General features: G+C 41.1%; 1 protein-coding gene across 3 annotated transcripts in view; it reads left to right on the top strand.

The window, feature by feature from the left end:
• Positions 1 to 16,888, top strand: part of BBOX1 (gamma-butyrobetaine hydroxylase 1) — a 74,649-nt gene that overhangs the window by 41,535 nt on the left and 16,226 nt on the right. For all 3 annotated transcript variants that reach the window (XM_073347797.2, XM_073347795.2, XM_073347796.2), the window contains 2 exons: positions 3,028 to 3,226; positions 16,611 to 16,716. In XM_073347797.2, coding sequence (XP_073203898.1) covers positions 3,028 to 3,226; positions 16,611 to 16,716 — 305 coding nt within the window. The remainder of the gene's footprint in view (positions 1 to 3,027; positions 3,227 to 16,610; positions 16,717 to 16,888) is intronic.

Here is a 16,888-nt window from a genome sequence, read left to right as displayed (position 1 = left end):
AGCAGAATGACTCCAGGAACTGCTGCTCAGAGTATCCCCCACTATTTAGCTCTGTCTTTGAACGCCAGAGTCTAGCCCAAAATTTGCAGTATGACTTACAGTGATCTTTTATTGAAAATAACTGTAGTCAAACTTTATAACGTTTCCTATGGTGAGAAGATGACCTAAATATTATATCTCATGGAAAGCCTCGTCTCTTGTGAATTATGTATTTCTTCGTCACTTGTGAAAAATCTACCCTAATACAACGGTACTATATAATTTGTACTTTCTTTTCCAACTATAAATTTCTGTCTGGCTTTTTGTAAATCTTTTTTTTTCCCCTGAACTGGCATCAGAACATATTGTCTGAATGCAGAAAACATTCCTCCTCAGGAAAACCCGAACAAAAGAAAGAACCCAGGAGTGTTTTCTTCTAGTGACAGTCCATTTAATTTACTTTTAATTCATATTGAGTGCAGCATTCCCCTGGAACCCATATATCTCTCTGTATTAGGAAGCTTTTCTGTTCCTGAACTCTCCAACTCAAATAAAATGTGGTTGCTTTAAGACTCAGTAAGGGGTAAAGAAAACCATATTGTTAAAAATGGAAATCAGTAACTCTTACCCAGTTGCTGGCTCAGACTGTAGGCTTAAGGCATCCTTAGAATAGCCATGCTAGATTTAGGGCATTTGGGCAGCTGAAACTATATAAAAGCATATGAGCAGATAACCCTTAGTTTTCAGGGGTACATAGCATTTGATCATATTTGTCCCATTGGATGAGTAAAACCTAGGTATCCCTTTGAAACATTGGGAAGTTATGGGTTTACTTTCTTCTGAAATATGGAATAGCATAACACATATATGATATGATTATCCTGCTCTCCCTGACGTAAGCAAAAACTTCCCCTTAGACTTCAGAGCTCCTGTGTGTGTGGCTCCGCTACTGGGGTAATATCAATGACAGGTACATCTGAGTTCTGTATGTGGAGCAAAACAGAATCCCCCTCTCATGGTTTATAGCCTGTATAAATATGCAAGGACTGATTGTGTCTTTAAGCCACCACAGCTCTGGGATGGACATGATGCAGAGTCTGACCAACCCAGTGGAGTTCCAGGCAAGCAAATTGCCTAGGCACAGTGGCCCTCAGAGCACAGGGAGAGAGTGGCTGCTGAGCCAACGTTTTTCAGCATGTGCTGTGCACCCTCCCACGCCCTCCAATGTTGTTGATGCAAAGGGGGCAGTGTGGCAATGGCTCATCCCTTCCTGAGCCCACTTTGAAGAGGCCAGTGTAGTAGCTACCCTCCCTCCACACAAGGATTAAATTGTGCTTGGCCTTGCACCAGGATGGAAATGGAGATGTGCCTGTTTTCTATTTGCACTATGGTAAGGTGATTTTCAGATTATAGAAAGGTTATTTATCTGAATCAAATAGAAATATATGAGAAACAAGCAGGGGGGTTGGGGCGGGAGCTTTGATTTGTTGTTGTGGGCCTTCTGTTTTTCTTTGGCGAGGAGGAGCTAGGTTGGATCAGAGCTGCATTTAGTCTTAATCCACCAGTGATGGAATTGTAGTTCCAGAGTGATAATGACTGGAGATTTTCTGCAGAATGTTTATGTGAGTACTCTCAGAAGTGGCATGTACTCCGCCTTGAAAAAAGCATTGCCCACGCCCCCTCCAGCCACCTCACCTGATCGTGTTACTTTTGGAGTGCACGGCGCTGCAGTCAACAGTAGTCTCCCACTCAGGAGCACATACTTCAGCATGCTGACTGCCTTCTGCTTGGAGACAGAGGGGAAACAACTCCCTGTGTTCTCTGCCCCCACTAATGCACTCAAGGGGGGATAGCCGCAATTTGGCTCTTTAATAAAAGCTCTTTGAGGCAAGGAGCATGTCTTTTTTCTGTGTTTGTAAAATGCAGGGTACATTTATGGTGCTATATTAATAATATATTTGTACTTTTATTAGTAAAAATATAATATGCATACATTTTCTGCAGTCTTGTGGCACACACATATATACACACACACAGTTCACGTATATATAGTTCACAAATATATATTGTTTGTTTGTATTATAGGCCAAACGTGAACGAACATCTTTTAGAAATCATTTTTGATGACAGTGGCCAGAATGTAAATTCTTTTTCTTCACTGAATCGTTGATAAGTATGGAGCATTCTCCATATTCTAATTATGTTAAGGTTTCTTAACTTCTTGGGCCTCAATTACCAAAATAACATCTGTGTGAAATAGTGTTAAATATCTACAACAAATACACATAGGAAAAGACACTGAAAGCAAGGTAGTGTTTGTCCTGTAACTACACACTACAGAGCATTCTGTATTGTCGATTTTAACTCTAACTGGGAATTGTAACTTTTTTATATGTTGAGTGAATTTTCTTTTCTTTTTTGTTGATGTGTTTTAGATGAAACCATTTTAATTATTCTGTTTTTAAAATCATACATTAACACATTCATCTGGCCTATCTTGGTATGTTGATTGTTAGCTCTTCAAGGAAGGGATTCTCTATTACTCTGTGTCCATACAGTACCAATCACAATGGGACATCAGTCCTGACTGGAGTCTCTAGGTGCTACTCTAATACAAACAATGAATAAAAATAACAGCATAGCATGAAACAAAACATTAAAGAAACTGAGTATTGACAGTTTTCACTCTTTTAGTCCATATATTCAGAGAGAGGGAGGCACTTCTGCTTTGGTTTGCAATATAATATTCCTTTCAGATTATACATGGTTTAAAATGTTATTTATATGTTTGTTTGATGTATTTTACTTCTAGAAAACTGTTTGTTTGTGATATGTATGTACCAAAGGCTCCACATGGGTCCCGTCGTGCAAATCTAATTGCAGGACTGGGACCATATTCAGAAATACACAAAAGCAAAGCATTACTTTAAAATAGTTTAATATTGTGAATATGTCCTAACCTTGAACATGGAAATAACTACAGTGATACAAATAAGAAATAATAAAGATAATAACTAAAAGTTTGCTTCAATATTTTTTGTCTTACAGAATGTAAATATTGGGGCTCAGATCTGCAGCTCCTAAATATGTCTTTTGAAGAAGTCTTACACAGTGACGAAAGTGCCTACAAGTGGCTTTCCACCCTTAAAAAAGTAGGAATTGTGCTGTTAACAGGAGCTGCCACTAGACAGGGAGAGTTGGTTAAACTTGGCAAAAGGATTGGTTTCCTGCGTCTCACATTTTATGGGTGAGCTAGTTTTTCAAATGTCCTAGTTCTGCCAGCAATGTAATCACCTTTGATATGTTACGCTTCAAGATGTAGGACCCTTCTTGGGGATTAATTTATTGTAGCTGGATCAGAATTATTCTTGGCTTCACATTAGAAAATGTAATCACTCATAACACTCTGTGGATGTGGATTGCTTTGCCATGCCAGATGGGATATATGACAAATAGCATGGTAGCCAGGAGCAAACTATAATGACAATCGTGATTGTAAAAGAGAATAACAGAATTGAAAACAAATATAAGATGATAATCAACAAGATCTCAAGCCGTGGATAGAGATGTGCCTGATCAAATACCCTGGATCCAAACACCTTAACTTTGGATCAGCATTTGCATTCAAACTTTGTGTCAAACCCATTTCTAGTCATGGAAATAGAGGAGGTTCAAGTGAGAGACTGTCTTTCATATCAGTTTTAAGTACCCACTTCACCACCTTTAAATGAAAGCTCTGCTCAGAAGAGTCAGTCAGCTCAGAAGGTGCTGAAATGAGGGTTACAATGTAAATATTTAAAATACATTTTCAAAGCTGACTAGGCCATGGTGGTTCTGAACCCTTTCCATACCAGGATATACACCAGTTCTCCCCTCCCACCTAGCCAGGATCTCCCTCCCATTTAGCAATATGGGAAGAGTAGTGTGACACCTGTTTGCAACCACCCAGGTGAGAACTCATGAACTAGACTCTAGAGGATATAGACATCACATTAATGTTCATGTAAGCACAGACCCAGTGGTCACATCCCGGTCTGTCCCCAACCCCTTTTCCACGGTGGGCCATGCAGGACCAGTGCAGAGCTCAATTCCACCATGCACATAGGGTGCAGATCATCTTGTATATCCATTTCAGAGCCACCCTCTCTCAACAAAGCAGAACCCCTGTATTGATGGATCCCACAGTATTCTTGATTGATCCCACAGTATTTTTGTCAGCAAGTTAAAGAAGTATGGGCTGGATGAATGCACTATAAGGTGGGTAGAAAGTTGGCTAGATTGTCGGGCTCAACGGGTAGCGATCAATGGCTCCATGTCTAGTTGGCAGCCGGTGTCAAGTGGAGTGCCCCAAGGGTCGGTCCTGGGGCCAGTTTTGTTCAATATCTTCATTAATGATCTGGAGGATGGTGTGGATTGCACTCTCAGCAAATTTGCGGATGATACTAAACTGGGAGGAGTGGTAGATACACTGGAGGGCAGGGATAGGATACAGAGGGACCTAGACAAATTGGAGGATTGGGCCAAAAGAAATCTGATGAGGTTCAATAAGGATAAGTGCAGGGTCCTGCACTTAGGACGGAAGAACCCAATGCACAGCTACAGACTAGGGACCGAATGGCTAGGCAGCAGTTCTGCGGAAAAGGACCTAGGGGTGACAGTGGACGAGAAGCTGGATATGAGTCAGCAGTGTGCCTTTGTTGCCAAGAAGGACGATGGCATTTTGGGATGTGTAAGTAGGGGCATAGCAAGCAGATCGAGGGATGTGATCGTCCCCCTCTATTCGACATTGGTGAGGCCTCATCTGGAGTACTGTGTCCAGTTTTGGGCCCCACACTTCAAGAAGGATGTGAATAAATTGGAGAGAGTCCAGCGAAGGGCAACAAAAATGATTAGGGGTCTGGAACACATGACTTATGAGGAGAGGCTGAGGGAACTGGGATTGTTTAGTCTGCAGAAGAGAAGAATGAGGGGGGATTTGATAGCTGCTTTCAACTACTTGAGAGGTGGTTCCAGAGAGGATGGTTCTAGACTATTCTCAGTGGTAGAAGAGGACAGGACAAGGAGTAATGGTCTCAAGTTGCAGTGGGGGAGGTTTAGGTTGGATATTAGGAAAAACTTTTTCACTAGGAGGGTGGTGAAACACTGGAATGCATTACCTAGCGAGGTGGTGGAATCTCCTTCCTTAGAAGTTTTTAAGGTCAGGCTTGACAAAGCCCTGGCTGGGATGATTTAATTGAGGATTGGTCCTGCTTTGAGCAGGGGGTTGGACTAGATGACCTCCTGAGGTCCCTTCCAGCCCTGATATTCTATGATTCTATGGCTTTCCACGGCTTTTTCCAAATGTTTCACTTGCAGACTTTCTTCTTCTAAAGGGTTCATTTCAAAATGTCACAAAGAGTAAGACACATAAGTATGTGCTGACCTTTAAGAAGTCCCATTGACTTCATGAATTAGGGCCCTAAATCTCCAACTCCCTAATGATCTGCTAGAGGGGTGAACAATCATAGAATCGTAGTACTGGAGGGGGCCTTGAGAGGTCTTCTAGTGCAGTCCCCTGCTCTCAAGGCTCAACTAACTATTATCTAGACCATCCTTGACAAGTGTTTGTCTAACCTGCTCTTTAAAATCTCTGCAACCTCCCTAGGCAATTTATTCCAGTGCTTAACCACTCTGACAGGAAGTTTTTCCTAATGTCCAACCTAAACTGCCCTTGTTGCTATTTAAGCCCGTTGCTTCTGGTCCTGTCCTCAGAGGTTAAAGAGAACATTTTTTCTCTGTCTTCCTTTTAACAACCTTTTATCTACTTGAAAACTGTTATCATGTCCTCCTCAATCTTCTCTTCTGCAGACTAAACTAACCCAATTTTTTCAATCTCTCCTCATAGGTCATGTTTTCTAGACCTTTAATCATTTTTATTGTTCTCCTCTGAACTTTCTCCAATTTGTCCACGTCTTTCCTGAAATGTGACACCCAAAATTGGACACAATACTCAGATGAGGCCTAATCAGCGTGGAGTAGTGGAAGAATTACTTCTCATGTCTTGCTTACAACATTCCTGCTAATACATCTCAAAATGATGTTTGGTTTTTTTGCAACAATGTTACACTGTTGACCCATATTTAGCTTCTGATCCACTCTGAACCCCAGATCCCTTTCCACAGTAGGCAGAACTCCTTCCTAGGCAATCATTTCCCATGTTGTGTGTGTGTGTGTGTGTGTGTGTGTACAGCTGATTGTTTGTTCCTAAGTGGAGTACTTTGTATTTGTCCTTAATGAATTTCATCCTGTTTACTTCAGACCATTTCTCCAGTTTGCCCAGATCATTTTGAATTTTAATCCTGTCCTCCAAAGCACTTGCAACTCCTCCCAGCGTGGTATTGTCCGCAAACTTTATAAATGCACTCTGTCTGCTATTATCTAAATCACTGATGAAGATACTGAACAGAACCAGACCCAGAATTGATCCCTGTTGGACTTCATTTGAATGCTATTAGCTAATGTCTTGCTGAGCTCAATAGTCTTGTTCTGTCACCCATCCATCTTTGGAGAATAATTTTCAGAATTCTGATTTGCACATATTCTTCAATGACTTATGAAAAAAATAACAAACCCATAACATTTAAATGTTACCATCTGTGTTTCTGTCCTGTTTTGCCAATTGTATCTTATACGTTGGGGTCTGCATAGCCACTAAAACCGGGACATCCAGGGGCTCCTAGCCAGGCTTTTTTCCCTGATCAGATAATACAAATTCCAGCTAAACATGTATTTGAGCACCTCAGTTCAAAAGTTAACAATATGGGTGCAACAGTGAATGTCTCCCTTTTTTGTCTGAAAAGATTTAAAATAAATAGGAGAAGACAAAATCCAAACCTTGGCTGGAAAGCCCACATTCCTTCCATATTAGAACAGAGAAGCAAAGATTTACTTCCCTCGTATAACGTTTTTGTATGAGGCCACATTCAAGTCATGTTGGCATATGCAGGGCTGGCAAGATTGATAAGCACAGCACAGTGATAATGGGAAAAATATGTTTATCTGAAATGTTAATTTGGGAGGGAGGGAAGGGAAGAAAAGATCCTTTTTTCTCATTATGTTGCTTCTTGTTAATGAAGAGATGCAGTGAAAGTCTCAGCAAAGTAAAGAAATGCTTGAATAATGCCAATGAAGTGTTCATTTTATTGGGCTAAAATAGCTCAATCACTAATTGTCATAGAAAAATAAATTATTTGGGATGCTACCATCATTCAAGTTTACTGAAAAAGTTCTGAAAGCCGGAAAAATCGCCTTCATGATCCCGTAGCTTATTTCTGGCACTGGACAAGTTCCTTCTGATTTAATTTCCATTCTGTCATTTTTTTTGTGTCCACCCAGCTACTGAGCTCCATTTCTGGGGCAACTTCTGATCTCAGTCACATGGATGCAACAGCACTGAAATCAGCAGGGTTGCATGAATGCAATAGGAAAGAATTTAACTCTCTATATAAAGCACCAGTACCTGGGATAAATATACTTAATGTAGTTTTATTTGCCTTTTAAAAGTTTTAAAGCAACCTAAAGTGATTAACATTGCAATCTTTCTGAAACAGGAACTGTATTTAAAATCTATGGCCCATCCAAATGTTACTGTATTTCAAAAAGATGCCTGTGAGCCAAGCTAGGCATCATTGTATTATGGCTAGTCTGGCTGAGAAAATGCCCTTATTACTTGGCCTTTGGCCCAATAAGAGCATATGAATTACTCCAGCCATCAGCACTTACTGGTGGTCAACCAGAAAAGAGTATTTTCTCTGAAACAGCTACTGGTCCGCTTTTATTGGATTGGCAAAGGAAAATGTGCTAACGGATAAAATGGAAGCAAAATAATGAGAACTATATGTTTACCTAAGGTTTTTATCCAATATGTTGGTCTCCTTCAAAAACTTGCCAGTTTCCTTAGATAACTAAATAATGTGACTACAGTAGGCAACCACTGTAGGCATGTAAAAAGATGTTATTTCCTCTGTCAAATATAATATTTACAGTGGCCGAACTTAAAAAGTTTCTTTTATTTTGAAAGACTCCACCAGTTTGAGAGCGGTTCCCTGCACTTAAAATGGGGAATAATGCTGGAACAAGAAATTTCCGTCAAGCCAACAGAAACTTCTTAAGTGAACGGAGTGTGTGTGTAATGCTGAACATCGGTCTAGCTGAAAGTCAGACATAACATCTTTTTAAAGTGTTTTACCTATTGAGTCAATACAAAAAAAAAAAAAGAATATTTTTGGTGCAATACACTGAGATTGGTATCCTGTGATAGGATAGGAGCTACACTGAAGCTTTTAAAAAAAAGCTTTACTGGGTGATTTTTGGATTTAAGGTGATGTGTTTTCAGCAGGAATTTGTTGTTTTTCTTTTTGCTCACCAGCCCAGTAGGAACAGTGGTTGAGATTTTCAAAGCTCACTAGGAGAGTGAGCCTTTAATGAATTATTTAATGGGAGTTGTGTAGCTGAATCCTCTACTCAGCTTTGAAAACCACACTTAGTACTTGTAAATATTTTCTTCCCTTAAAAGCTTTTGTACTGGCAAGTGTTTCTATTCTTGACCATTCACAAGATATCAGACTTTAAAAAAGGGGGGCAAACTCCAGCCATTTTAATCCAGCTCTCAAGCTCCTGCTGCAGAGCAGGGTCTGGGGCTTGCCCCGCTCCAGCCAGGGAGCAGGGTCAGGGGCTGCTCTACACAGCTCCCGGAAGCAGCGGCATGGTGCCCCTCCAGCTCCTATGCAAAGGGATAGCCAGGGGGCTCTGCTCTGCACACTGCCCACGCCCCAAGAGCCGCCCCCACATCTCCCATTGGCCATGCTTTCCAGCCAATGGGAGTTGCAGAGGCTGTGCCTGCAGACAGGGCAGCATGCAGAGCTGCCTGGCTGCGCCTCCGCATAGGAGCCAGAGAAGGGACATGCCGTTGCTTCCGGGAGCCACTTGAGGTAAGCGTGGTTCCAGTCAAGCTAAATTGTCTGGATAGGGAATGAGGCTAGAACAGGGGTGGGCAAACTCTGGCCCACGGGACATGTCCGGCCTGTCAGACCTTTTAATCTGTCCAGGGAGCGGGGTTGGGGGCTTGCCCCGCTCTGCGCATGCCGTAGCTCAGAACAGCTCCTGGAAGCAGCAGCATGTCCCCTCTCTGGCTCCAACATGTAGGGGCAGCCAGGGGGCTCCATGTGCTGCCCCCACCCCAAGCTCCACACCTGCAGCTCCCATTGGCCGGGAACCATGGCCAATGGGAGCTGCAGGGGCAGCGCCTGCAGATGAGGCAGCGCACAGAGCCACCTGACTGGCACTGGGCCTCCGCATAGGAGCCAGAGAGGGGACATGCCACTACTTCCAGGAGCTGCTTGAGGTAAGCGCCGCCTGGAGCCTGCACCCCGATCCCACTGCTGCCCTTCAAACCCCTCAGTCCCAGCCTGGAGCACCCTCCTGCAGCCCAAATCCCTCATCCCCAGAGCAGCCCGCACCCCCCAGTCTCCCACATACCAACCTCTGCCCCAACCTGGAGTCCCCTCCCACACTCTGAACCCCTCAGCCCCTGTCCAAAGCTCCCTCCCCTGCACCCCACCACCCTTCCCCAGCCCAGAGCCCCCTCCTGCACCCTGAACTCCTCATTTCTGGCTCCGTCACAGAGCCCGCACCCCCAGCTGGAGCCCTCACCCCCTCCCACAACCCACCCCCTAATTTTGTGAGCATTCATGGTCCGCCATACAATTTCCATACCTTGATGTGGCCCTCAGGCCAAAAAGTTTGCCCACCCCTGGGCTAGAACATGTTTTAAATATAATTTTAACACAGATTTAGTTTCTGTAGATGGCTTTATGCCCACGCAGCTCCCATTACAGGATCAGGGCCACAGTGTGGCCCAGTGCACAACAGCTGACAAGATCATGTTAGGAACCACTTTATCCTTAACAGTAGTTAAAGCAAGCTTATAGCTCAGTGTTGACTAAAACCTTTGTCTTGTGTGTATCCTTATGTATCAGGTTTCTCAGTAATTAACATTTCAGGGAAAGGGAAAAGGTTTGTAAATTACCTCACTTCTCCAAAACTCATTTTGTTAGCAGGATATAGCAAGACAATTTCAACTGTGCCACGTTTCCAACTTGACTAGTCGTTCAACGTTTAAAAGAAAGTACGGGAATATTTTTTATTGTTTAAAATCTTAGTCAAAGCATTTGAAAATTGGCATGTTCACTATAGGATATTCGCTACATAAATGAAAATGTAAAGTTGGTGTACAGCTTAGCATCTCAGAGTGAAATCTCATGAGCTTTCTAGGTATGAAAGGCAAATTTTAAATCAGGAGACTAGCTTTTCATAGTATTTGGCCTTTGGGTGCAAATAAAAACAAATCAATAACATGATGGAATCAAAAGCCTGTGTACAGAATGGCACTGAGAAAATATTATTTTACTCTCTCGTGCCAAAGGAGAGCAGCTTATTATAAAAGGGAACATGTGCATAAAAGGGTATGTACACTAATAGAGCTGTGAGCGCTTGTGGAAAAAATCTGTTGAACAGATATTCTTTTTTTTAAACAGATTGCCAAACTTGCAAGCATAGAAACTAATAATATACACTACAGACAGCTTGTTATGATAGATAGATTGAGCTTCTTTAGACTCTCACTATAAGGCAAGTTTCCCAATCCTTTAATCATTTTCATGGCTCTTCTCTGAACCCTCTCTCTGAACATGGCCTAATTGTTTTAGTATAGAGTTCAGAGCCAGAAACCCTTTGGTCAAGTGTACTCATCCTCTCTAAATCTCTGTTTTCTCATCTCTGAATCAGAGATAATAATACAGTAGTTAACTATCTCACAGAGATGTGAGAACTCATTTGTTAATATTGTCCAGTGCTCTGAAAAGGTAAAACGTGAATATGTACTAAATGTTACTGTTATGAAAATAAGGAATACATTTACAGTTTAATTGCACCTGCAAACAACGTGTTCACACAGAGGTAATTACCTGCATACATGAAGTCTGATGCAAAGCACGCTGACGTCATTAGAAAGACTCCTGTTGATTTCACGTGGCTTTGGATCGGGTAATGGTTACCATTTTCTGCATGCATCTTCACAGTTTGCAGACATAGTGGAGCCACTGTGTTTTGAACGTTTATCCCTGTATGAATACATTCTTTTGTCTTGTTTAGGAGATACTTTAGCCTCAGATACTGAAAACTGAAATTTGGGCAGATGTTGGCTGAACCTCATTTCCTCTCTCAACTGATCCTCTTCATTTCTGACATTCAAGTAACTGCACTCTCTCGCTCTCACCCACCCACACATATTATATTTAAGGTGACACCATCTTCCTGAGTGTCACTCAGCTGCCCTCTTGTTGTAGTTAGCTATTAGTGGTTTCATCCCTAACTGAATGTCCAGTAATTTTGAGGGTGTAACTAGCCAGATCTTTAAAAAAGAGGTTTTGCTAATGGATTTTGTCATAAATCATGGATGAAATCCACCCTGCGCAGAGAAGGGCCAGCACAAAGCTTATGCACCACTTAATTCCCACTAAAACCCTAAACTTAATGTTTAAGTAAGACTTAAGAGGTGCATAAGCTTTGGCACTGGTGTAACTGCTGCTGGAATACTGTCCAGTTTGGTATCCACAGTTAAAAAAGGTTGATAAACAACAGGGTTCAGAGAAGAGCCACCAGAATGATTAAAGGATTAGAAAACATGCCTTGTAGTGATAGACCAAAGAAGCTCAATCTATTTAGCTTAACAAAGAGAAGGTTAAGGGATAACTTGATCACAGTCTATAACAGTGGTGGGCAACCTGCGGCCCATGGGCCACATATGGCCCATCAGGGTAATTCGCTGGCAGGCCGTAAGACAGTTTGTTTACATTGACTGTCTGCAGGCATGGCTGCCCACAGCTCCCAGTAGCCACGGTTCGCCATTCCCAGCCAATTGGTGCTGTGGGAAGCGGCATGGGCCACAGGGACACGCTGGCTGCCACTTCACGCAGCTCCAATTGGCCGGGAACGGCGAACCATGGCCACTGGGAGCTGTGGGCAGCCATGCCTGCGGATGGTCAATGTAAAAAAACTGTCTCACGGCCTGCGAGCGATTACTCTGACAGGCTGCGTTCAGCCCACACGCCGCAGATTGCCCACCACTGGTCTATAAGTACCTAGTAGGGGAACAAATATTTGTTAATGGGCTCTACAATCTAGAAGAGAAAGATATAACATGATCCAGCATATGGAGGTTGAAGCTAGACAAATTCAGACTGGAAATAAGGTGTAAATTTTTTAACCATGGGCATAATTAACCATTAGAACAATTTACCCAGGGTTCTGGTGGATTGTCCATCACTGGCAATTTTTAAATCAAGATTGGGTGGTTTTATAAAAGAACTTCTGTAGTTCATAAGGAGTTATTTTGCAGAAGTTTTATGGCCTTTGTTATACAGAAGGTCAGACTAGATCGGAGTAGGCAACCTATGGCACGCGTGCCAAAGGCAGCACGCGAGCTGATTTTCAATGGCACTCACACTGCCCGGGTCCGGGGGGCTCTGCATTTTAATTTAATTTTAAATGAAGCTTCTTAAACATTTAAAAAACCTGATTTACTTTACATACAACAATAGTTTAGTTATATATTATAGACTTATAGAAAGAGACCTTCTAAAAACATTCAAATGTATTACTGGCACATGAAACCTTAAATTAGAGTGAATAAATGAAGACTCGGCACACCACTTCTGAAAGCTTACCAACCCCTGGACTAGATGATCACAATGATCCCTGCTGTCCTTGGAATCTATGAATATATGCATAGGTCTTGCACTGGCCCTCTGCACAGTGGCGAAATTCACCCATAAGAAATTATCATCATCATTTGTAAAATCTGAAAAATAGCTTTAAGTGTTTTAATACGGGTTCGTATGAAGTAAATGCATAGTAAATATTTAAGGAAACAGGTTAATGCATATGAATACAGTTATGTAGCTATTATGTTCAAGATTTTTATAACAATTTTTGCCTGTTTTCAGATTTTTGTATTCATTGTTATGTCAAAGCTAACAACATTTTCAAAAGTGTTTATAGGTTGACCAGACAGTAAATGTGAAAAATCGGTGTGGGGGTAATAGGAGCCTATATAAGAAAAAGACCCAAAAATCGTGACTGTCCCTATAAAGTCGGGACATCTGGTCACCCTAAGTGTTTATAAGGGAAAAGTCTCATTGTTTTGATGTCATTTGTAGTTGGAATTCATTTAAAAGATCATAGAATAGAGGGAGACTTAATATTCAATTACACTTACTCATTTCTCCCCTGATGATTTTTTGGCTACATTTAGCATCTTTCCCCCCAGTTTTAATGCGTTTCACTTTGAGACACGAATTATTAGGAAATTTCAGCATCTGGTGGTGGCATTTCCATATGCAGACCAAGTAAACATTTTTTTAGTAAGAACCTATTGAACCTGCAGTTCTTAGTAAAAGACTTTAGACCCTAACAAAGAAGTTTGATTAGTGCTTATGTGCAGTGTTGAGGGTTTTTTTAAAAAAAACTATAATACAATAATAATTCATAATAATTCCTTGTTATTTTAATAGCACTCAAATCCAAAGGTCTAACAAACACTGTAAACCAAACTATAAATTTCAGATTGGCAGCCTTGCTAAATTAATATGCCAGCCAGTTTGCAGATTCTCCCAATAACAGAACAACGGTAAATGAAGCTCTCACAAATGGAAAAAAGAAGCACAAGTCTTTAATCTTGCACAGATGCCCTTTCGGAGCACAGAAATCATGTACATTTACTTTTATTTATTATCACTCATTTTTAAAGGTGTCCCTACCAAAATATTTAGGGTTACTGTATGTTTTATGTCTGCATGGCAGCCACGGGCACACAGACTGGCTTTCTGGTGCATCTTCCAAACTGTTCTTTTTCTCTTCCACCTGTGCTGCTCCCTCCAAGTTCTGTGTATGTTGCTATACTATACAAGGTTTCCATTCAGTCACTGATGTTCTGGATGAGTGGATCAGACAAACTGCACTTCCCAGATACTGCAGCTGTAAGGCAGAAGACGATTGGCTAAGAATGGGGGTTTCCTGCTTCAGTCAGTTGAGAAAGCTTGGACAAATAGATACGTAAGAGATTCCTGGTGTAGCTGAAACGGGACCACACCAATGCGCTGTAGGTACTTTTCAGAGTGTGCCAACATGGGGAATTAGAGCACAACACATTAGAGCACTTCACAAATTATGCCCCTTTTTGTGGTTTGCCATCATTTAGACAAGCCCATGGTCTCTCTAGTACCTCTTATAAAGCCAGAAACTCACACTGTTGTTTTCCTCTAAGTCAAATATTTTTAAAGATGTATTTGATTATGCTTTTCAATGGCCAGAGAACCCCTGCTTCATGCTGAGTTTTCCCATTTCTGATCCAAAAATATGGTATATTTTTTGCTAAACTGGGCTTGGGTTCCAGAACCTTTTAATTATTGCGGCCTGAGTTTCAGTGTGGTTTCAGATTTCAGTGCCAGTGATTCCCAGTCACAGCTAAGAGGCTAGCTTCTCAGCTCAGGTGGGCTGTATGTATTGCTAGGTAACACACATGATAGTTGTACCTGCACAGTGCTTGATTTTCTGCCATGCAGGCTGTGCAACTGAAGTTGGTATCTGACCTTTGTTACTGATCCATAGACCATGCCCAGCCCGTTTTGTTCTCTGTCGAGGGATCAGAGTCCTCTGCGATTACCCACTTTTTCCTCCTTTACCTCTTGCACCAGCACTCTCATCTGACAGCAACTCTCCCTGTGACTGAGTTTTAGTTTTAGCAATGTTAAGGTTTGAATTTCCTAACTTCTGTGCATTACATTTTCAAGCTGGACATTGCATTAATGTAGCTTTTTGCATTTAATCGATATTTGGCTGTAAATTAGTAACGTGATCTTTGATAGAATCTCCTTACATGAAACAAATGTTCCAGTGGATTAACTCCCATAGCACTACGTGGTTTAACAGAATGAACGTGCCTTTTTGTAAAATGTCACCGTAATTCTATCATGTATTTTTAATTCACCAGAGAGAGAGATTTTCTCAGAAGCAAGAGCATTACAGTAAATTAAAGTGCTTTGGAGCCATTAAATTGCTCTGGAGCCTGCCATGACAAAGCTACCCTCAACACTAATGACAAAGGATGACATAACACTTTTTTCTTTTCTTTTTTCTTAAAATTAGTAACTATGCAAATGTGGTTGAGGTCTTCATATTTTAGAACTGAAGTCACACGTGATGAATACTTACTATACCATATAATTAAATGAATTTCCCCATGACAGTTGAACACATTTGTTAATATTATTCTGGGGTTTCTTCCCAGCAATTTTATAAATCTGCCTTTAGCATTGTTTGGCATTCCTATACTTTAAAAATCCTTGTCCCAAAGCAAAAGTTTTTGTATCCAATATATAAATCATTTTGAACTGTGTTTTCGAGTTTAACCTGGGCATTTTATAAAAAATAAGCATTATCTCTATATTTCAAATGGCTTGTGTTTTGTATAGTTAGTCTGCAGTAATTCACAAGGGGAAATGGATTTTCATATTTTTCTTTTTAAATCATGTCTTCTTCAGTGATTACATGGACTGCATATGTTGACTTACACTTCCCAGACAAGTGTCTGGATCTATATTACACGTTTGCCATGAACTGTATTTAATTGTATGAACTTTGTGCAAACCAGAACATGTGGTTTTTGGCCTTAGACTTTTGCTGCATGGTGTGTCATTTGAAACATATTTTGACTGCATTGCAATGTGGTGTCTGCATGTCTTTGTACTCAACCACCTTACAATATATAATTTGTTGCTGTTGTCAGCAAGACTCATGCTGATTTTAGTTCATCCATCTTGAAATTTAATAAAAATGTAGAGGTAAAATAATGGGACTAGCTCTCAGAAAGTACGAAGGGAAAGGCAAAATATTATATCTTGACGTCTTTCATCCAGAGATTTTTCTTTGAAGGGAATATGGGAAAGGCCATGTCGTAAAGGGTACTCTGTATTTGACATTTTCCCTGTCATTTAAAGGCTTAAAATTCATTGAAAAAGAAATGCAACTTACAGTGCTTCTTTGTAACACAGACCAACTTGGGGAATGGAAATGGCAAAATTGAACAAAACATATGCCAAAAATTCTGTCTTCCCTTACACCTGTGCAACCCCAGTAGGTGCTAAGCTGATTTACACCAGCTGAGGTTCTGGCCTGTCCTTCCGCTGAATGTTGGCACAATACAGCCCTCAGAGCTTTTATGAGAAAAGTAAAGGCAATAGCCTCAGAGGTACAGCATTGGGGGCAACTTGTCTGGCCTACTCTACACAGACTAGCATCATTTTTGAAGTGATTGCTTCTGTTGCACAGTTGCTGAAATGGCCAGTTCAGTGCTGTGAGGGGCACTGGTGACTCATTGTTCCCTTTCTCAGTATAACAATAATTCTATATTCAGAATTTTTTAATAGCTCTTTTGTATTGAGATTTCATAGTTTCATTGTACTTCGCTGGCTTAAATGGCAGACGGCTTTAACATGTTTCCTCTTTTTTTTTTCTTCTTTCCTTTCATTGTAAAGTCCTACTTGGCAAGTGGAAGACAAATTCGATGCTAATAATGTGGCTTACACATCTGGGAAGCTCAGTTTTCACACTGATTATCCTGTTCTGTATCATCCACCTGGGGTAAGGGGAACCTACTGACTTTTCCACACAGCAAGGTGGGGAATCTCATGGTTTCTTTCGTTTGGAAAAGCGACAGGTCATGTGTATGTTGAGCAAAAAATAGATATATGTAAAATTGATGAATTTCCTGTTTTTTAAAGTTCATCAATCCGTAGGAAGAATTATGATTATC

This window comes from Lepidochelys kempii, chromosome 6 (genome assembly GCF_965140285.1).
Source record: "Lepidochelys kempii isolate rLepKem1 chromosome 6, rLepKem1.hap1, whole genome shotgun sequence".
NCBI lineage: Eukaryota > Metazoa > Chordata > Testudines > Cheloniidae > Lepidochelys > Lepidochelys kempii.
Note: the sequence above shows the minus strand (reverse complement) of the source record. Positions and strands in the feature narration are given on the sequence as shown.